At 40.6% G+C, this 22401-nt stretch overlaps 1 protein-coding gene across 2 annotated transcripts in view; it reads right to left on the minus strand.

Moving 5' to 3' along the window:
• The window catches only part of RASA2 (RAS p21 protein activator 2), a 45990-nt gene extending 24766 nt beyond the window's left edge, over positions 1-21224 (minus strand). The window contains exons 1-5 of one of the 2 annotated variants that reach the window (XM_048954967.1): positions 21102-21224; positions 15104-15209; positions 10257-10360; positions 9218-9312; positions 4579-4655 (exon numbers count right to left, since the gene is read on the minus strand). In XM_048954967.1, the coding sequence (XP_048810924.1) occupies positions 4579-4655; positions 9218-9312; positions 10257-10360; positions 15104-15180 (353 nt within the window). In that variant the 5' untranslated portion in view covers positions 15181-15209; positions 21102-21224. Of the gene's footprint in view, positions 1-4578; positions 4656-9217; positions 9313-10256; positions 10361-15103; positions 15210-19633; positions 19746-21101 lie in introns of those variants that run through there. The other variant, XM_048954966.1, reaches the window with a different exon arrangement.
• Between the last annotated feature and the right edge of the window lie 1177 nt (positions 21225-22401).

Here is a 22401-nt window from a genome sequence, read left to right on the forward strand (position 1 = left end):
TACCAACATGCTAGAGCTACAGTCCTATAGGACAAAAAAAAAAAAGAAGCCTCTGACCAATCAAGTAAGAAAATAACAGCAAATGCATATTCCTATTCTGACAATCCTCATAAAACTATTTCCAGCATGGGGTAAATATTTACCTTTAACAAATGCTTTTGTCTATCTATGCTAACAACAGCTATTGTCATTTAAAAGGCAGAAAAACTTTGAGCTTAATGAAATGGACAAGAATATAAAAGGCCTTTCATTTTGTCTTTTATGCTACTGCATTATTACATAAAGACTAAGGAACAGGTACAAGTGACTGATCAGTCACACTACACATAGGTAGTTTGGTATGTAAGGGCAGTTTTAATACAGGAAATACGAGCCTTTTAGATACAAATGTGTATAGACTCAGCTCTTAAGAGTGAAATAAGTCCTTGAAAAGAACCAGCCCACAACAAACCCCTTCAATAACGACAGAGGAAATCTGTACCTCTGCCATTCAAGCCAACTGAAGCCTTCCAAGTGCAAAAACTGAATAGCTACATCCATTAGGATTTGTACATTTCCTAAATGTTGTTATGGTCCCTACGAAGAGCAGATATTACATTAACAGAATAGTAATAAAGTGACATTTCAATTGGAGATACTATACTGTATAACTGATTTACAAATGTAAATGCCAGAAAAGGCAATATAGCCACGATAAGCTACTTCTGCCTTTCAGTTATATTAGCACTGTAAAGATGAAACTGTTTTTTTCAGAGTTAAAAGTCAGGCTAACATACAAAAGGCAAACACCACCGCTCAAAATCTGGCAAAAAAAAACTACATCCAAGTATCATTTGTTTCAGCAGGAGCAAATAAGCAAACAATGGTCACACAAACTTGGCTGTTTGGTTGTTGTTTTTTTTCCACAGGCTCCAGAAAGGGGAGGTGCACACACGTATTTTTGACACGTGCCACTGAACGCACCACTGCGGTTTTGAAAAAATGAGCGTGCATTGAGTCAGCAGCGAATCTACTGCGTCATCGTGCTCCCCTCATTCACACAACCAACAGGGAAACAACCAGAGACAGAGACAAAACAAACTTCTAATTCAGAAATGTGATGTGGGTGTCTGCGTGAACTTTAACAGTAAGTTTCCAATTAATACAAAAATACAGAAGTTTAGAGTTTAGCCCACTATAATTAGTCCTAATGCAGCCTTTCATCAGGTTAACTTGTAAGAACTTAACTGATACAATTTCAATCTGTGATTTCACTCTATCCAGAGAAACATGTATTGAAATATCTTGTTTCTAGAATAATTCCACAACCTGGAAGCCCCAGCTGGCTTCCAAAGCTCCTACTCTCAGAAAACTGGCCACAGTATTTAAGTATCTTCTTCCCCTAAGGTCAAATAATACTAAGTTAGACAGACACTTGTGTAACTTGCAGAAGACTACTTTATGTCTACTTGAGCAAACTCACTGTTTTTAAGGACTGTTTTTTGTTTTGTTGGGTTGTTTTTTGTTTTTGTTTTTGGGGGGGGGAGACAGGGGGCTTTATTATACACACTATACACAATCAAGTTTTTCTCCTTCCTGTATTTGCTGTAGGAGGTTAACAACTTCAGCAGCTCTTGTCATTATACTTAACATGTAAAAACTGCTTCCTACTGGAGACACATTCACAAACATTATGTGTCTAAAACAAACATTATGTAAACGATTCACAAAACCAGCAAAAGCACTTCCACAAACATGTCTACAGAAGGGAGACAATTCACCTCCTAGTCAGTTCTGATCCAATCACTTGGGTTCAGCCACAGTAGGGTGACTACTAGAACCCCAGATAATAATCAGAACCACAGCCCTTTATTACTTCTTCTTGTGTGTGCTTAACATGATCTTAGAGAAAGCTTAACATGCCTTAATCATTTTCTGTCTTAACAGAACTGGACTCTCAGGAAATAATACACAGTGGAAATGCACAAGAACCGGCCTATGCACAGAAGACAGCACAGGCACTTGGAGTTCCCTTATTTTAGAAGAAAACGTAAAAGTTCAAAAGCCTCTTTATGTTACTAAACAACCAAATTGAAGGCTTCTTAGTAAGCAAAACATGGTTTTAAAAGGCACACAGTACAGCTCACCCCTTAAGAATTACCCTTCTCATTATTTTTTTCTCTTTGGCCAATGCTTGTTCAAGATTTGGACAGACCAAAAAAGGTAGGGACAGAAATATTCATGTGACTTTTTTTTAACCTAATGAAAGCTCTGTTATTTGCTATTTTTCAGCTTTGTTAGAGGACTACAATACACCAACTTCTCAGGGCCAGGTGACTGACAAAACATAAGTGCACCACTAATTATCCTCTGAAATTTATAAAAAACGCTTCTTAAAAGTTGAAATGTTCTATTAAAGAATTTCACATGCATTTTCTGTAAGTTCTTCACACTTAAAACCAAAACCATTTCAAAAACATCCTCAAATCCATCTCTATAGACTTACATCTCATAAGAGATTTAATTCTCATACTCTCGCATGTACAGAATATACTTGTGTACAATCATTTCAAGCCTATCAGGATGTCTGAAAATTAGTGAGCTTTTTTGGTTTAAGGAACTCTTGATTTTCTCATAACCTTGAATGGAAACAAAAATGCTGATGTAATTCTGTAGTGTTTTACGCAGTTTTCTCCCACGTGTCAACAAGTGGGTGAGCACAGCAACCATGACAGCAACCTGGCTTCCTTTTCGTCATTTATCTCCATCATAAAGAGATCCTAGGAGAGGGTATGCAAGTAACCTACTTCCTAATGAAACCAGCAATCTGCAACAGTAACATTCTTAAGCAAAGTTTCTTCATTATGAAAAGTCAAAATATTTAAAATTAAAAAGTAATTCACCTTAGAATGCACGGATATGTACAAATTAACTAACACCTTGGACATCTAAAGGAAAGGTTGGGAATAAATCAGTTATAACAATCCAGCTAGCCTTCGATTTTAGTGGCACACAAGTAAAAAGCTGTTCTAATTCATGCTGGAAGAAGGATACAAAAATAGGAGCAGCAAGATCTCCAGTGATATGAGCTGCCACCCACCACACAAGTAGAAACATGTTCAAAATTATCTTGCAGTTATAAATACACATTGATGTACCACAAGTTTCCAGATCTTATCTGCATTATCAGCTTACAATATTCTACTAAACATTACCAATTTCTCTGCCTTAGTTCTGTTTCAAAACTAGTTTTCCTCTTCAATATCAACTAAGCAACAGAAGAGCAAGAGGCTAATTTTGCTAAGCCTTGCTCCAACTGAATTAAACTTCATAATGAGAACTTCATTGCAAAATAGACAGTGCAATGGTTTCCCCTGCCCCCTGGAACTGATCTGAGTATGAAGCTCTGAGACAAACAGAATACCCCACGCAATTTCCTCCCTTATCGCAGTTTCGCAACACAAACATTATTTAACACTGAATTCTCAGACAGGGAAACTTAAAAAACAACCACACACCAACAAAACAAACCTTACTCTGAGTTACCAGATCAGTTAACAGATCACGCTGGAAAGCAAGACTAGAAAGAACCAGACTGCCTTTTGAGTTTTTATTTGAAGTATCCCTTTACATCTATAACCTTCTGCCTGTACCTATTTCTCATATGGCCTATCCCAAAAGCTGTTAATAGAAGTGCAGAAAAGTCTCATTTCTCTCTGAAGTACTAGCAGAATACAAAACATTTTTAAATTTCAATTCCAGCTTGTCCTCCTGAACCCTACTCATGAACATGAGGACGTAAAGAATCCCAAAAAAACACTGGCAGTCTCAGAGCAATCCACTGGTTTCCACTGGACTTCTCAACTAAACAGCTTCCCAGAAGCAAGCGACACTGAAGGCTTCTTCTTCCAAAATGAGAAGACTAATTTCTTCCACATATCTATACCACACATTTAATATGAATATCAATACAATGCATTTTGCAGAGCTGCATTTGTATTAGTTTATCTGTACCTATTGTTAAATATATTGCTTAATAACAAAAGAATTGAATGACCACTATGTGTGATTTCAGCCTTCTCTGTACTAAGTGTGTAAACTGTGTATTCAGACTCCAAAAGTTTGAATTATAAATTTAAACAAATAAATTATAAAACACAGCTGTAAGACTAACAGCAAAACTACATAGTCATCAGTGTTTCCTGAAGGGTATAATTCCCCACTTTTTATTTAGCACTGGTAATATTTGTCTGGTAACCTCTACCATTCTGAGAGCACATACACCAAAAGCATATTATTCATATGAAGCTCTTTGATATGCTGTAATGCCTTTACATATTGGATGTTAAGTTTGCCAGTGAGAAGTTTGAGTCCCAATAGAAGTGAGTACACTGGGAGCTACAGAGACAAGCAGGCGTGAAACACTTTTGCAAGAGAACGAACCCATCGCCTCCAGTACAGTAAGCTCCAAGAAAAGCCATACGGAGAAAAACAAACATTACTGGTATCAGAATGTGCAGACATTCAGTATTTAAAGGGACAGATCACATCATACTGTAACAGACAACTGTGTATTTAAGGATTAATGTATTTTCTTACTGTACTACCAGTTGCTGGCACACAGATCCATTATCTGTTATCAGTTCATTCAGTTTTAATTCAAGGTGAACTTTTCCCTGAAAAAGACAGAAACACAAATAGTTTTAAAAACTTTTATTTTAGAAGTACTAACTAGAAAAATTATATACTTTATAGTTAGAAGCCATTTAAGGTTTGTTTGAAGTAGATACGTTGGAGTAACATCTGAAGCACCGTGCAGGTATCTTGGATATGCTGATTAATAGAAGCATCACCATCCTCAACTGTAGAAACGAGTCAAATCTCCACAGATCTCAAACAAAGCAATTCTTCCAGCAGCAGGAAGAATATGCTCTCAATAAAATGCCTCAAGAACTCCAAATCATAATATGCACCTTCCTTTGGACGATCTTTAGCAGTACAACCTTGCTCCCAACATCTACTGCCTGAACAACAATGCTACTCGTTTGGCTGTTTGTGCTGGCTTTCACAACTATTGTAACAAGACAGCAACACAGCCTTTAATCAATACCATGCTCTCCTCAGCATATTTGGGATTCATCCATTTGCTAAATGGAACATCAGAAAACCATCTGTCCATGGTTATGACTCTTGTCCAGCAGTACAATGAATTTGGCAAGAGTCAGAGTAGGGACCCAGAAGATAATTCTGTAATTTTTCAAAGGGTTGAAGCTATAGTTTCAGCTACAGTTCTGCTCCAACAGTACCAAAATGGAAAGAAAAGCCCTAGCTGACAGTGCGTGCACTTCTGAAATATGCATGTCTTGTCATGAAACTGAAGTGTCATTATTGTCAATCCCCTGCAGCAAAGGCTGTATTTCTCTCTCTGTACATCACATGGGAGGAGAAGTGAGGTTTCTTTTTTAAGGAAACATAACTATCTTGGGATGCCTGCCAAGTGTTTTGCAAACTGTTACTACATGCATTGGAACACAGGTACGTTAAGAAAATATTTATCAAGCAGAGAATTTCAATTGCAAAAATAGATTTACCTAATAAAAACAGGATACGGAGAAGCATGCCAACAGCCTTACAAGGCAAAGTTTCTGAATGAGAAGCAAAAGGACAAAAACACAACTAGTATTTATGGAAATAGCTGGCCTAAGTACAATTTAATAAGCAGACCTTATGAATGGCTTAACCATCTTTTTTCCTCTTAGAAAAAAACCAAAACTCAACAAAAAAGCCCCACGCAAATCAGGAGCTCTGCATGGAGCAGTACAACAGTCTACTGCTCCTAAGAACAGTATTTAGAGCTTGATTAAACAGCTTAGCACTGCGACAAGTACAGCCATTTTACCAAAGCTAAGTGATCACTCCCCTGACATGTATGGAGCATCTCAAGAACATCTTTGTTACCCATTGAGAGCAGCACGACAGCTGCTGATCTGCAGATCTGTATCAGCCTCTGTCATAACACACATGGTGAAATCAGCCATCCCATCCAATAAATAAGCACGTTTTATGTGAAAGCACTTTCCACCTGCAGATCTCAGGAATGTTCAAAAGCAGGTAGGCACTATTATAATTTTACCAATGGATTAACAATTATCTTTCCTGATACTGACTAGAGGAAGATGGAGGTGTCAGGCAGTCAGACTTGCATAAGAACAGAGAAGCCAAAAACAGTGTGCCCAAATCTCTAACCTGAAATTCAGAACCTCTGAAGCAATTCAGTAGCATGGTTTGCTTTTAGAATTACTATTGCATTTTAGCACAGTATTTTGAGAGGCTTTTCCTCCCCGCAATTTCAATACTTCAATTAATTCCACATTACAAAAGATAACAAGTATCTACACTAAATTCGAGTTTTCTAAAGCTCTTCTGCCAAAACTGGGCTGCTAAGTGTACTTTATATATGCCAATAGGCACTTTTATACTATGCCCACATTTCACGTTTTGTTGCATGTTTACCACCAGACAATTTTTGACAGTATATGTTTCCTTCCTAACATCTTCTCTCCTTTCAATTTAAGACAAGGATGTGCACACTTGTTTGTCTGAGAGGTAGTCAACAACTGGGAGCTACTCTGATTATGTGGGTTAAACAGGGTTAGAAAAGCTAACAGTTATGCTCCAGTTCCTCTCCCAGTATCAGAAACTCAGCAGTATTTCTCTTGAACTCTGCTCTACACTTTCCACTTCCATCAGCGTGATGGGAAAAAAATATCACAAACTACTGGACTTGTAGGAGTAAGTGAAGGAAAACTGGGACTCCACAAACTGTATAACCTTCCCACAGTAGGCACAGCGCATAGTAGTTAATTCTGTAAGATTAGTGCATAAATTTTACATACCAGATACAGGTTTATCAGCTTTTACTGGATATCTCTATCTTTCTCATATTAAATTAGAGCAACTTGCACCATGTTTCTAAAACACATCACCTCACCACCGAGATCCTAGCACTACGCCCAGGCCCACAGAACTAACACAGTCTAACCCTGCATGGTTCATTCTACCCAGACCTTTCCTCTTTCTTAGGTTTGCAGATGTCAATCTATGAATGCACAAGCTGATCTGAACATCAGACTCCACTTTTTCAAACAAACCTATGCATTCTTCAAAAGGCCAGGGGGATACAATGGAAGTACATTGCTGCAATCATTGTAAAACCTACAAAGCCCATCAATGGTACAAGGTCAGTAAACATTCGCGTTACCTTCAGAACCTTAGAAGTGTGTAGAACATCTTGCCCCTATACATTTTGCAAGCCTGGATCAAATCTTTACAAGATTCTTCTCTCACGTTACAAGTAATAGAACAGAACAAGGGCTTGTTTAATACTATGACCTCATTTCAAACCAGCTATACAGAGATCAAAAAAAGGCAAGGCAAATAATCCCAAGAATCATCTTTCCAGCAACCTGAGGCTACATGAATTTTAGAAAATTTGAAGGATTTTTTTGCTGAGAAGTTTGTACCAGTTGCAGTTAAATGTGTACTGTTCTACACAGCTTTTCAAATACTACTTTATTTGCTTAGTTTTCTTTCATTTACTTATACTTTTTGAGAGCTAATGGGCAGCAGAAATTTTGAAGAAAAAAAGATATCCATTCCTACTATTGTTACCAGCAGCAAAACAAACAAAAAAAACAGCTAAGAACATAACACAGAACAGATGCTGGCTAAAAGTCCAAGTCGAGTCATTTAATACATTTTTTAATGCCCATGAGAAGGCTACTTTCCTCCTATACACACTGGAACAGACCACCCCCCTCATCTTTTTTTTTTTTTTTTTTTTTTTTCTTAAAGCACAAATGGGTAGAAGAACAATTTTTAGCCTGAAATTAACTTTGTTTTAAAGAGGTATGCAAGATCTAGTCTATCAAGATTTTACATCAGTGTAATAAACCAGATGCAATTATAGCTACCAAATCATCACTTCAGACAATACGAAGATTACGAAACGATCAGTTTAAAGCATCTGGACCACACTACTTAGTTCAGGTTATTCAGCAAGGCATTTTAAGTGGCATACTTCCATGCATCAGCAAAAGCAGCACAGGTAAGAGTGATTAAAAAAAAGTAAGGCAGCTGATAGGAACGTCAACTCACTTACCAGTGTTATTTGTGTAATCTCTATTTTGAGAAGGAAAAGAAAGAGCAAAGGAATTGAAAAAGCTTGTGCAAGCATGTAAGATAAAAATGATCTTGGAAATATTTTATACACAGCAAAACCAAAGTCTTGTATGAACTCAAGGATACAGTATTTTTACTCTGCTCCATTTTTAATCACCTCCACTTCTGATTACCCATGTTAGTATGGAGTTCTGGAACCAGAATGGAATAAGACACAGAAGGTGTATACCTTCTGCATTAGGAGTGGATTGTGATCCTAGAAGTCTTAAATTTACTGCAAAGTATGGTGACTTTAAGAAGTGACCAATATCTAAACTTCCACATCTCTTCCACCACCACCTTATTATTATTTTGTAGGAATCAGCAAGTTCAATTCTTGTTAATTCCAGAAAGGAAGCCAAGACTTGGGAATATCCAAAGAAAACTTAAGATATACTAAATTGGATATCCCAGCAACAGGATTGGATTCCAAAGAACATGGCTGTATTTACTTAAGAATAGCTGAAGAACAGACAGCAACAGCTACAGCTGTAGGGACATCACACTTAAATGTTCTTACAACAATCCCATCCGAAGGATGTGAAGCACAGACAGAGTAGAACTCTGAGGCACAGCTTATTTAAGGCTGCATGTGGAAAGTATTTGAGAATAAAATAAATGTATGAGCACAGCACAAGTAACTCCCAACATGGAGACATTGCCATTCCACATTCCACAATCAACATTTCAGATGGAAAAAACTACTCAGTAGTATCCTGAATCATTCAGCTGTCTAAATTACATAGCATTCCTTGCATCAAAGCTTTTTTGGCATCAAAATACTGTTAGACATTTCCCAAACAGCCGCTTCAGATCTCCTACACACTTTGAGAAGCATCACAAGAAACAATACTGTTTAGAAAAACTGACAGCATTACTCTTTAATCAAGCTGAAAGACGAATGACTCACAAGAATTACAAAGATGTTAAACTGTCACAGTTCAAAAAAATAGTCTAAATACAGATAAATACATGTAATGGTAATTTTAAAAAGATAAGAGTGCAATTTAATGGTTACCTGAACCTCTGAGTTGGAATCAACAGGTTGAAGTGTAAACCAGTTCTCTTTCCCTGTGTAGTTGCATAGATCTTCTTTTTTGATTGCCACCTTTCCTGCAGGAAAGAGGGAAAGAAAAGCACATGTACCTCAACAGGACTGATTTTTGTTTAAGTATATATTTTTTTTAAATGATGATGCTATATGAAAAGCTCATAGAAACAAACAACATGAAGCAGAAATAAAGCAGCAAAAGAGTTCATGCAAAGCTAATTAAACTACTTCTGATGAATTATCTTGGATATCACTAATAACAAGGTCAAGTGAAAGCACACACTTGTGGCTGGGTATAACACAACGAAGATTTGAGAGAACAGTAACGGTGCTGAAGAACATTTAAATAGCAATTTGAAGATAGATGCCTTCTGCTCTCCTGACTGCTATTTGGAAGGCTGTTATTATACCCAATTATCTGGCATCCTGGTACAAATTATTTCCTTCCTTAATTCAAGTAACATGCAGTGCACATCCACAGCAGACTCTTAGAGCTTTCACATCAACTTTATATGCAACTAACAGCTGTGATAAAGCCATTTGACAATGAAATTAATCCACCTCCTGTAACTTTTCAGTTATACATGTTTTGTGCAACTTCTAAGCACTAGGTTTACAGGTTGCACTGGCAGAAAAGTCCATTTATAGGTTTAAGAGTTATTCCACAACTACAAAGTCAGTTAATTCTTTAGAGCTATAAAACTAGTGACAGTTACTCAAATATTGCACTGGAACAGAATTGGAGAAAAAAGAATTTCAGAACATACTGAGTAGGAATAAAAAATATCCCATTAACCTAGAAAAATAAATACACAATTTTAATAATATGATTTAAACTGCAGTATAATAAAGCAAGGAAACAAATCCCATTTTTCAAATTCCAAAGAAATATTTAGGAGCACTATCTACTACGTTTTTGAAAATTCATCTGTTTAACAATTATGCCCATAAAACCAGATACTGAAAACTGAACGTTATGCAAGACGCAGAGCATCGCAGAGCTTACCTATCCGCAGGTCTTTTTGTAGAACACTTTTATCATAAATGTAGAAGGACAACCACTGGAATGTTCTTGGAATCTCAAAGTAAAACTCTTCTCCAAAATAAGGGCTGATAAGAAAAACAAAACATTAAAGTAGGAAGCATTTGGTGTAATTTATAGAGCAGACATTGAAATGCCATATTTTTTATTTTTTTATTTTTTACCACCACAATATTAATCTGTCACCCAAGCCACCTGCAGCCATTTCATCCAATCACACAGCACAAAAACCCTTTGCATGTGTTCAAGAAACACACAGAAGTTAGAGCACACAGAGAAAGTGCCACCTTTGCTGCAATTTCAATTACATTTTCCTGTCTTGAAATCATTTTAGCTGGCTCCCAACCCACCATCCTTAAACAATTTCTGGAGATAGAAAAAGTACATTTTTCTCTTCTGTGCCCAGTTAAATCACAGTAAAACACAACTCAGGAAGTAATTCACTAACTGCTAACATGTTGTGCTCTAACCTCTGTCAGGCTTAATGCTCAAAGATTGAGACCTGTTAAAAGAAGCCATAAGCAGAAGAGAACAGTGAAACTGATAGAGGGAAACATTCATCTCAAACCCATAATACTTGTATGTGATGAAACAACCACTGTACTTCTCCACCTACTGAAATCTAATAGAATATTAGAATAAAATAGAAATCTAGTAGAATATTTACAACCATTCATACTGTACCAAACAACAGCAACAAGTATTTGCAAAGAATTCTATGTAAGAAAAAAAGAAAATATCTGAGTTCCTCCATATTCCAGAGCCATTTCACATAATGTATTTGGTATCCTTCCATCAAGGGATGCATATGCCCGTTAAACTGAAGGAAAAATTATGTACCCAGCCACAGCCAGCACTCAGAAGCTTGCATCTCAGAAGACTGAACAGAACTACAATGCTATTGGTGCCAGTGCAATTTGTGAACTCTGGAAATAAAACACAATCACAAGAAATCTCCTATTTCGGAATGACTGGATTCTTACAGACTTCATACACTGTCATTTGCAGTGCTGTATTATCAGCACAGATGTGCAGCTTTGTGAAATGGATTTTAGCCTCTGCTTCCTCTGTACAGAAAACTACATTTTACTATGCACAATGTACAAGGTAGTTTTCTGCAGAAAAAAAGCTGCACAATGACAACTGAATCACAACCAAATTTTTTTTGTTGTTGCTTCCTAGTAAAGTACCTGGCTGACGTTGTACAGTTAAAATACCAGTTTATTCAAGCAGCACAACCATGCTTACACTGGGAACCATTGGTTGATAGTCCAAATAGGATATCATACCTAATCTCCCCTCAAAATAATTAGAGAAAAGCCACCAAATACATCATTAAATAAGTTAAAAACAGCTAACCAGTGTTAAAAAACAAGTGCAAAATCCAGCATTCCAAATTATTCAAGTCTATTCTCAGAATCAATGGTTTTAATCCCAGGAATTCATAATAACACAGATCAGAAGTTAAAATGTCCATTTTGTTCAAACACAGAACTTTCACAACAGACTCCAAAGTGTATGAATCACTATTACACCTCACATTATACTGATATGTAACATAGAAATTCCCAGTTGAAAAACCCACTCCTAGTTATTCAGCTCCTCACTTCTTTTCTTCTCCTCCTCATTTCATACCCAACAAATTCAGCTCTCTTAGGGAGCCACATTCTTCTTGTCAGCAGCACCGCTGCAGCTACAGATCCCTGAGCATTACCTGTAGCAGCAGTGCAGGCTAGAGCAGCCTCCATTTCCTTACTGCTCTTTGACTGCTTACTCAAATTGCATTGACACAATAACACAGCAGTAGGTGAAACGAGGGCTTACTTCTAATTTAGGTCGGTTTCATGATGTGGCTCCTTGACCAGCTACACATGTAATAGCTGCAGTTAAAACAAAGTTATCACAACAGAAAGTGCAAACAGCGGATGAACGAGCTGGTACTGAGGGAATCTCTGCCACTGACTGAGCTTCAGACAGGAGCAGATGATGACATGCAACAACTGCACATCACTAAGTGGTAACTCCTGATTTTACCAGATCTGCACAACTCTAATGTGCATAACTACAGCCAGAAAGTGATCCTCTGTTGTGGGATGGAGACTATCAGTACAGCTTTCCAGCAGTCTATGTAGCAGCCATATCCCAAGGCTAAGGATAATGAAATTCACCAACACAGCAAAAAAAAAAAAAACAATAATAAAACATCAGTCACTGTCAAACATTAACAGAAAATAATGTGTTGTTTTAATAATGTATTCTGTTAACACATTTCTCCTTACCCAGATTATCACTAATGTATTATGAATCAATTGTTGGATATTCTTTAGCAAAGCATGAGACACCAAGACCTGTTATTTTATAAATTCAACAGTTACATCAGACAGTTCAATTCTATAGCCTCACCTTTGCACAAAGGTCAACTTGGAAAACAAAACAAAACCATTTATTTTAAAACAACAATAACCAAAAAGCAATACATACCACAGCCTCCCACCCCCCCACCCCCAAATTCCTCATATCTCACCATGGAAATTTGAGGAAGTTCAAACTTATTTGACATTTCCAGGGAAAAAAAATGCAACTTCTTCAAAATCCACAGAAATCCCTTGCAGTGTCAGGAAACACGACTGAGTCATTAGCCATAAACTTCTTCCTATTAATTCATATTTCTTCTATCTCTGAAAACTCATTTGCTTCCAATGATAACTACTTCCACAGGTGTGTAACTAGCAGATACTTGTAGAATACGATTTGGATTATACTCAGTTCTTGTTTGCAAGCTAGAATACAGCGACAAAAACAGACTATGAATTACTTCTGAAAAAAAGCCAGTAATATAAAAAAGAAACAAATACCATATTAAAGCTTACTGGAAAGTAATGTATACACTTTTGAAGTTAACAGAGTGCAGAACTGTCATTTTCCTTCCAGTAGCCCTGGGTTACTACAGTACTCTGGACCAACAGAGTAATAAGCAACAAGACGGTATAATTAAGCTTCCAGAACAAGCAGTAGCCTTCAGAACTATACACATCCTAGTAATACAACAGTAAGCATCCAGCTCTTGCTGCTGCTACCAGCAGATGCCTTACCTTGCTGTACTTCATCAGTTTGTACAGAACCCTATTTGTGTTGTGTATTTAGCTTCATACAGACGTCATACAGAAGAGCAAGGACAGTTGCCTACATAGCCAGGAGAGACTAAAAAGCACCCGTAGGCAAAGAGTGCTTCAGAACACTGACTTTCAACTAACAAAATATTCTAGAATTAGGAATATAAATTTAATATCACCTGAAAATCTCTCCATTTGGAGCACTGATTAATACACCGCCAAAAATGTTACTTCATTATAGAGAGATTTTTCTTCTTCCCTCTGAAATACTACTGGCACCATTCTCAAGTTTCAGGTACATTTCAATACTATTAAAAAAATGTAGCTTAATCCAAGGTGATTTCTTTTACTGATGTTTGACTATGCAGTTGCTAGTTCTACTTCATGTGATTCAAGAGCATCAACTTAACAATTCTTTAAAGTGAACATATTTCCCTCCCTTTAAATGGAATATAATTTTACAAAGTGCATAAAAATTAAGTGTAGCAAGTCTTGTTTCTTAGTATATTATCTTCTATGAGTTCAATTATTAATGTAACAGAAATCTGATGGCAAAGCTAAAAAAACTGATTTTATTTTGGAAATCAAACTGTATTTCCAGTTTAATTAGTCAAGTGCAATCAGGAACAAATATTTTGCTCATTCCCCTTGTCTGTATTTAATGTAGTTGGATATAAAAGTAATTTGTTTGTAATTTAACTGGTTGCATGTTTGTGGTGCTTACTTCCCGTGCAGAAGTATAAGGCAACTTTAAAAAGCTGTTTTGAAAAAGAACAACTCCCTTTTTGAATGCACTATTTGAGCACCAAGGCTTTCCTGATCTGGAAACAACCAGCAAAAAAAAACAAACAACAAAAAGGAGCACTGATAACAAAACCACAGCAAACAGCAGGAGCATGGGAAAAAAAACCAAAAACGTTTCAAGCAGGCTTTCTGAGTTTTAAGAGGAAGGTTTGATTCCTTCCTCAAATACATTAAACTGTCACTCTGGTCTTCAGAGCAATGCAGCTGCAAGGATGCTTCAGTATGGGTCATCAGAGAACTATATTTCAAGACTATTTCAGATATTTTATTGTGACTTTTTGGACTGTTTTTAAAGCTCATAAACCATTGGAGAACCTACAGCTAAGCACTGCTTGGGGAGGCGCAGCAAGCTATTCTTGAGAGTACAGGTTGCAGTTCTTGCAACAAGGCTTGCAGGAGGGAACGAGGCCTACTCAGGGGAACATCCTACAGCAAACAAAACTCTTATACATGGAAAAGTTCAAGTTCCTCCATTCTGGAAACAGGTTTTACAAGACAGACACTAAGAGCAGAATTCCACCACTGCACAGTGACTACATGTCAGAAGTAGAAAATGACATGGAAAGCTCAGATGGAGCAAATTTCTTTCCCTTGAATATAACTTGGCAAGGAAAAGAACATTATGCTGCCCAATGGAACAGAACAGAGTAACAGCAGAATGTTTTAGCATGTTTCTTTTTAAAAGCACTGTGGTACCCATAAGCCTCCATTTTATCTTTTTTCCACTATTCTTATGATTTGCACACTGCTGTAACACTTCTGGGTAGTCACCACAAGTCAGTTCTCATTTTAAAGATGAAAAAGCAAAGCCACATACACATCGATACAAATCTTGCTTTTATTCTGGACTGAGACTGTCTTGATTACCACTTCCATGTAAAAAAGAAGGCTTACCTTAAAGATTTTTCAACTACTTGTGTACGAAAAACTTCTTCTTGGTCCAAATTTATGGTACAGAAAAAGTCTCTCATCTTGTTGGGTATCAAATGTTTGGCATCATCTGTAAACAAAAAAGAAACAACTGTAAGTACCGAGGGGAAAAAACAACAGGATGTTACACACACAGAAGTTCTGGAGTTTTAATGGGCATTCAAAGTCTGTCCTTCCACTCAACATGCATTTCCATATTCACTTTCTATTTGTAAGCTCCCTTATGTGCCCAGAAATGTTTATATCCTGTGTGACATGGAAAGATGCTGCCAGGAAGATGACACTGCACTGCCTCACCAGCACTGCTGCCTGCAGCATCTGCACCTCCCCTCTGGCCTGAGCCGGCAGCACTGAAGCTGAGAAGTTCCAGCCTGGGGCAACCCAGCATTAGCTCCCAAAACAGACAGCCAACTGTCTGAGCTACTGTTTGCTCTTTATTTTCTCCTTAAACATCTTGGTTGCAGGAAGCTGTCTACTTCATTTTTAACAATGAGCAGCTATTGTTGATTGATGCATTTCCAAAGAGTCAGCTACATGCATTGGTGTTTTTTTTCCCCCCCTAATGTCTGGCTTGCTAGGGAAAGGGGGAAAAAAAACAGATCAACTAAAAGCAACACGTTTAAGAACAAGAAAGTTTCCAATGGGAGGAACAATGAGATGTGAGGAACAGATGGATGCTGAGTGTAGGCCACTGCACTAACCTCTGCCACTAACCAGGCAGCCTTTTTGTGAAATAGTTAGTTCTAAGTGGTTACAGCTAAGAATACATCCCCATATTCCAACTGCTTGCCCAGAAGCTCAGTGCTGTAGACACCTCCACAACTTTATGGCAATGCTGTCCATTAGCTTAAGCAGTATGTCCCCTCTGGTGCGTCCTTCTTTAAAGACAGGAATCGGTCCCCTGTCACCTCATATCCTGCTGATAGACACAAGTTTTTTTGATCCTCACTCCAAAGGAAAGAAACTCTTAATGGCTGAGCAGTTCTTCTCTGTCTTATGCCATTTTAATTCTGATCTTTAACACAGGCAACCAGAACTGAATTCTGGACTCAGACTTAGCCAGTAGCTCTGCCAGTCACACTCACTCTTACACTCCTACTGGAGATATCCCTCCCCAGAAAATATGGAATCAAAATTATCTGAACTTCAGATAAAGTACTGAAGTGTAACATGACCATAGCTACATGAATGACTGATTTTCATTACGTACCATGTCTAAATACCACACCACCTCCACCTCCAAAGTCTGCTGCCTGAAGATAGGTTTGTCACACGTCTGTTCCTTTTGAAAAAACTGCAGATAAGCAGCATGTTGAAAAATAAGCTTCACTGTTTACGCTGCTAAGATGTTAAATCATAAGGGCTTTGTTTTCTCTTTTTGCCTAATAGATCAGTGGTGGCCTTTAAGTTTAAGCAAGTCAGTCTGGTATTTAAAAAGCCACAACAGCACTGAGAAGAGCAGGATGGTTCAACAGAGCAGGCTGAGCTGCCCTGCTGCCCTTTGGAAGCCAGGGGTACGTGCACTGGGAAGGCACAGACGCTCCATGTACACTCTGGTAACTCCCCCAGGTAAAGCTCTGCTCTCTGAAGCACCAGGGAGCTTGTCAGCAGCTTGGGTGTGGGAGACAAGGAAGTGTAGGTATTATTTATAAACGTCACCCTCAATGTTGACAGACTGAGGGATATGTACAGAACCGGTTTTAAATGCCATTAGATTTCAAAATGAAGTTAAACTGAAAGTGACCCGTTAGTGAGACACTGCAGAAAAAAATCAGAGAAGCGTGAGATGGAACATCACCTTCAAACAGAAAACTTGTTAAAACTTATGCAAGAGATAACAAAGGGAAATGGACAAGAGGCTACTCATCTCCAGATGGGGTCTGACGCTGATGTTTGTAATTAGCAACCATGAACCTTACACTGAGTTACTTCTGGTCAGCATCTTATAATTTTGGTTAATACCCTGAAGGTTCTCCACCCTATTTTAAAACATTTAAGATATAACATTACTTGACTGGCACTGTAAACCACTGTACAGCAGAGACACAAATATTACAAATCCACGTTTTCTTAAAAAAGAAAAAACAAATATTTCTACGTAATCCACATCTTCTTTTTTCACTCTACTACACTGCAGTCCTTCTGTATTAAAAGCCTTCCTACAAAAGAGAAAAGATCTGCACATCTTGGTTTGTTCAGTTGAAGGAAGGACGGATTTCTTGAGCGGAGCTTGGGGTGGAAAGGAGTGAGGATCTGCAGCTCACCTATCAGGTAAAGCACACAGCTGTCACATCTTCCCCAAAACCTCTTAACATTTACAATTGGGAGAAAACTTCCAGCTTTCCAGTGTCTGTCATTTAAAACTGTACAGCAAGATATTTAAACCTGTGGTTCCAGCAGCGAAACACACAAGTGACTAAAAGCAGCAATAAGGCCAACTCACTTCTTAGCAACTGCATCAACCCAGCAGTTTCGGACACCAGCCTCATTTAGGACAACAGCTATTTTCACACCATACTTCATAGCCAATCTAGTAGCACAAGTACAAAATGCATCACTAATAACAACACTGACCCTTTTATTCTGAAAAGGCAAGTTCATAACTACTGCCAACTAGCTCAGCAACCTCCTTTGGGGAAAAAAAGCAAAAAATGACAGTAATAAAGTAACTTTAATCGACTACATAGTTTGGTTTGGATTTTAAAGTACATATAAAGCACTGTTAGGGTTCTCTGTGCCACTATGCTGTAAAGCTTGACTTCGAAGTAAGATCAGCTCAAGCCTAAGCAAGAGGGAAAAGCTGTGATTCTAATAACAGCTCAGTGTTAAAACAACAGGAATTTTGATACACAATATTTAACAAGTTTGAGCTTTGCATGTTACTTTCATGTTGCACATTAGTTGTAACAGCAACTCACTAAATCCCACAGCTGAGACAAACCTTCTTGTCCTGCACATCATTTGCTCAATAGATACACAGCATGACGGTAATGCAGAGCTAACAGCGTCAAGCACCAGACCCTAAGGAGGAGGTGGGACATCCGTGAGCGCAGTGCTCCCCACACATAAAGGTGCACCGCCTTCAGCTTGCCATCGCTTTCACCAGGTCGTTGACTGTGGCAACATTCAAAGTTACTTTGTAGCTGCAGGCACCATCCAGCACACTTAAATAGGTCAATAAAAGCAGTTTCGAGTGTTTTGAGAAATCCGGGGATTCACCTTCTAATGCCTAACACAATACTTGTGTTCAGTTCACAGAACACAAACTCCCTGAATCGCTGCACTGTCAGCTGCTGACCCAACCCCAAAGACAGCGGTGAGGCACCGGCACCGCTGCCCAGAGAGGTTTCGGATTCCCCATCACTGGAGGTGCTCAAGGCCGGGCTGGACGGGCCTGGGCAGCCGAACTGGTGCCTGGATCTAGCAACCGGCATCCCCGCACATGGCAGGGGAGTAGGAACTCAACCCAATCCATTCTGTGACTCTAGGACAGAAATCAAGAAGCAAAGCAGCATCAGTCAATACATCAGCTTCGACCCGTCTCAAAACCAGCCCGCGTTAGCTCCACGCTACCAGCAAGGTCTGGGGAAGCCTCGCCCGGCCCCGTCTGCCCCACGGGCGCCGCCCGCACCACCGCTGCGGCTCGAGCCCCTCCGGCTTGACGATCTCAGCCCGCCGTCTCGACGGCCGCCTCACTCACTGACGGCAAATCCTCTCCTCCGCACGGCACGGCGTTTAAAAGCACGCCTGGTGCCGCAGCCACGCGCACCGTTCGGCGGTTGCGCACCGCCGTCCCTCGGTCCCCGGCGCACGCCGTAGCGACCGACGTCGTCTCATTCTCAAAAAGGCCGAGGGGCCTCGTGAGAAAGGAGCTGAATGGGCGCGGGGCGAGCCGCAGGAAGCGCTCACATCCTGTTCCTCCGCGCCCCGAGCAGCCGCAGCGCCGTCCCCTCCCGCCGCGTGCTCACCGCCCGGCTTCCCACGGTACGGAACGCGGGGGTATTTTTAGTCAGCGCTTCCTAACCACCAAAATAAAGTCACCGGGCTCTCTTACACACACACAACACAAAGACGCAGAAGCACCGACGGCCGCTCCAGAACACCCTTCCACCACCGACTTCCTGAACATCGATAGTTTCGCAACCGCCGCTTGACAAACAGCGCGGCGCGGGGCTCGCAGCGCAGGACGTGCCGCTCCCGCCCCGCCGGGCCGCCCTCGCGGCGGCGGACGCCCCCGAGACCCACGGCGCTCCCGCCGCCCCCGGCACGTGCCGGCCCGCAGCGCGCGGCGCCCCGCCCGCCACACACAACGCGCTCCCGCCGCCATCGCGCCGCCCCCGCCCCGGGGCTCCCCGCGCCGCCGCGAGGCGATGCCGCCCGCCCAGCCGCGAGGAAGGAGAAGGCGCGGCGGCAGCACCTCGGCCCGGCACGACGCCCGCCCGCCAAATCTTTACGCGGCCGCGCCGCGGCCCGGCCCGCACCGCCCGCACTTACAAATCTTGCCCCGGAGGCTCTGCAGCACCCGCACCTCGTCGCCGCCGTCCTGGGCCGCCATCGCGCCAGCGCCGCCGCCTGCGCACTGAGCACCAGGGGAGGAGCGAGGAGGAAGGAGCGACCCCAACACCCGCCCTGCACCCGCCCCGCCTTCCCCCGCCCTCGGGGGCCGCCACAGAGCGGCGCGCGGCAGCAGCGCGCATGCGCATTCGGTCCGCGTCCCGGCAGCCCTGGGCGGGTGATGCCGCCCCGCTCTGCCCGCGTTCCGCCCGGCCCTTTGCCGTGTGCGCAGCTCGCGCTGGGCGCTCGCTTGACGGGGCCACTCCGACTGCCCGCCGGGGCTCTGCTCATCTTTGTCCCGTGTGTTACTTTCGCAGGAGACAAAAGTCGTAGCCGAAGCGTGTTGGACTCCCGTACTCGTCACGCCAATAGCGCGTTCTGCAGCCGTCACGGAGCTGCAGCTGCTTCGGTCTCGGTGCGCTGCAGCACCCAGCTCCAGCGCGGGTGCCTGATGGGCTCTGCTGGGCCTCTGCTCGTTCACCTCTGCGTTCACCTCGGGCACTTGGACAGGCTGCCCTGAGAGACGGTGGAGTCACCGTCCCTGGAGGTGTTCAGGTAGATGGCGCTGAGGACGTGATTTAGTGAGCAGTATTAGCAGTAGGCGGATGGCGAGACCAGATGATCTCAGGGGTCTTTTCCAACCTTCATGATTCTGTGGTAGACTACAAGTGCTTCAGCCTACCCTCCTCAAGAATTAATTTTCATTACAGTTTACATAAGTGTTTCCTGAAGCTATGGATCCTAATCTGAAACCCTGTGATCTCACTGCCATCTGGAATGAGCCCTGGTCCCAGCACCTATGACAGGTGTGCCTGGGCTCCACACTCTGCCCAGCTGCAGCCCTGTGTGCAGAATGGTCCAGTGGAACTGCAGCACTGAAGGTGTAGGTGAAGCAGCTCTAGGCTCTGCAGACACACGTTCCGACAAAACCCTGCAGTGGCTGTAGTCCTACAGCAAAGAGGTCATTCAGCTGGTCATCAAGGAAAAGGCTCCTTTAGAAAGTTAGTTAGTAGGGGACTACCGTTTTTCACCTTAGGCTTCAGTCTGCTAAAGGAAAACTTAGAAGGTTTCAAGGAAGCATTTATTATTTGTCTCTAGGTGGAGTCATCTGCTGTGATTCCGTGACCGTTCATTTCTCCCACATGAATCTCACTGTTATTATATGCTGTGGAGACCTGTAATTTGGCTGTCAGGCAAACATCAGCCCCACTGCTTGGTGGTTTTCCAGCAGCTGTGAAATTCCCTCTTCATTCCCACACTCCATATCAGGTTAAAGGAAAAGAGATAAAGGTGGCAGGAGCGGCTCAGGGGACAATGAGCTGCTTCATCATCCCATAATGTGGGAATTTGTATGCATGCAAAACACAAACTTGCACAAAGACATGAGTTTACATAAGCTGATTTTTACCTGCTAGAAGTGACAGCTTCCTCAATAGCTCAAATTGAGGGATTTGATTATCTACAGTTGGCTTCCAGTAGGTTGTCTGCTCTGTCTGACCTGTGAGTGGTGAACCCAGGCTCAGAGTTGAGAGCTTTGGGATGGAAAACTCCTGATCAGAGAAGGAAGAGGTATGGTTAGCTGTGTTGCAACAATTTTGTAGATATTTTGCATATTTTAGAGATGTGACTTTAGTTCTTCCATAACACCCTCGAAAGCTGCATGACAGCTGGAGTTCACTGTTTAACTTAATATCACCTTTCTTTGAAGTAACTTTTAATTAGATTTTTAAATAGGACAGAAAAATATATATATGTAGCCAACTTCTGATTTTCTTTGTATAAGTATACATCTCTACTGAGGACTATCCCAATGTGCTCTGAATAATTTAGCTTAAGTTTAACTTTAAATGCTGAACTTAAGTTTTTCTAGCTGAAGGGGGAAGTACTTTGAGTACAGAGTTTTCTGTTTTGTTCATATCTTCATATTCTCTGATGCAATTAAGAAACCATGCACATTGGCAGCATTCCCAAGTGCTTGGAAGTGCATTGCGTAAAATACACGATCTATACCACAAGGATACCATCGGAATTTAATTTTAAGTAAGATCTTTAAAGTTTTGGGTCATCATGAAAACAGGTTTAAGATGTTGCAAAGCATTAAACAGTTTACCTGTCTTCGACTCCTTTAAGGTACCGAACAGGAGATTCTGTTCACCTCAGCACAGTGTTCCCCATCACTGCACGATGCCAGCAGATGCTGTCACTTCCCTTGAGCTCTGGCGTGTTTCAATTCACTGTTCTGACTTTAACAGAGGGAGTGTTTGGTAACTCTGTTGCTTAATCTTATAATGAAACATTGGGTAGAAGATACATATCTCTTGTCTGTAGAGATTAAGTATTAATTTAAAAAATGGAGACTTACAGAAAAATAGGAAGAGGTTATTTTAATCAAGCAAAAACAGTTATAATAACTCTCTCTAAAAATAAAATTAGACTCTTTATCAATCCTTAACATCTGCATTTAATATTTTCTTCTAAACAAAAATACAGATGCAGCAAATTACAGTCTTTGACAACGTACAGTATTTACTTTCTCTTACACTTATTTTAATTCTAATTTGGTCATTAATACTTAACTCATTACTTCAATGTGTTACTTGTAGTAAAAGTGCCACAATTGAACTATAAACATGACATTGCCATCTTAAAACTCCTTTGCTATAAACTGTAGATAATATACAGAGTTACAAAGTCATTGTGTTTTTATC

This window comes from Lagopus muta, chromosome 9 (genome assembly GCF_023343835.1).
Source record: "Lagopus muta isolate bLagMut1 chromosome 9, bLagMut1 primary, whole genome shotgun sequence".
Taxonomy (NCBI): Eukaryota; Metazoa; Chordata; class Aves; order Galliformes; family Phasianidae; genus Lagopus; species Lagopus muta.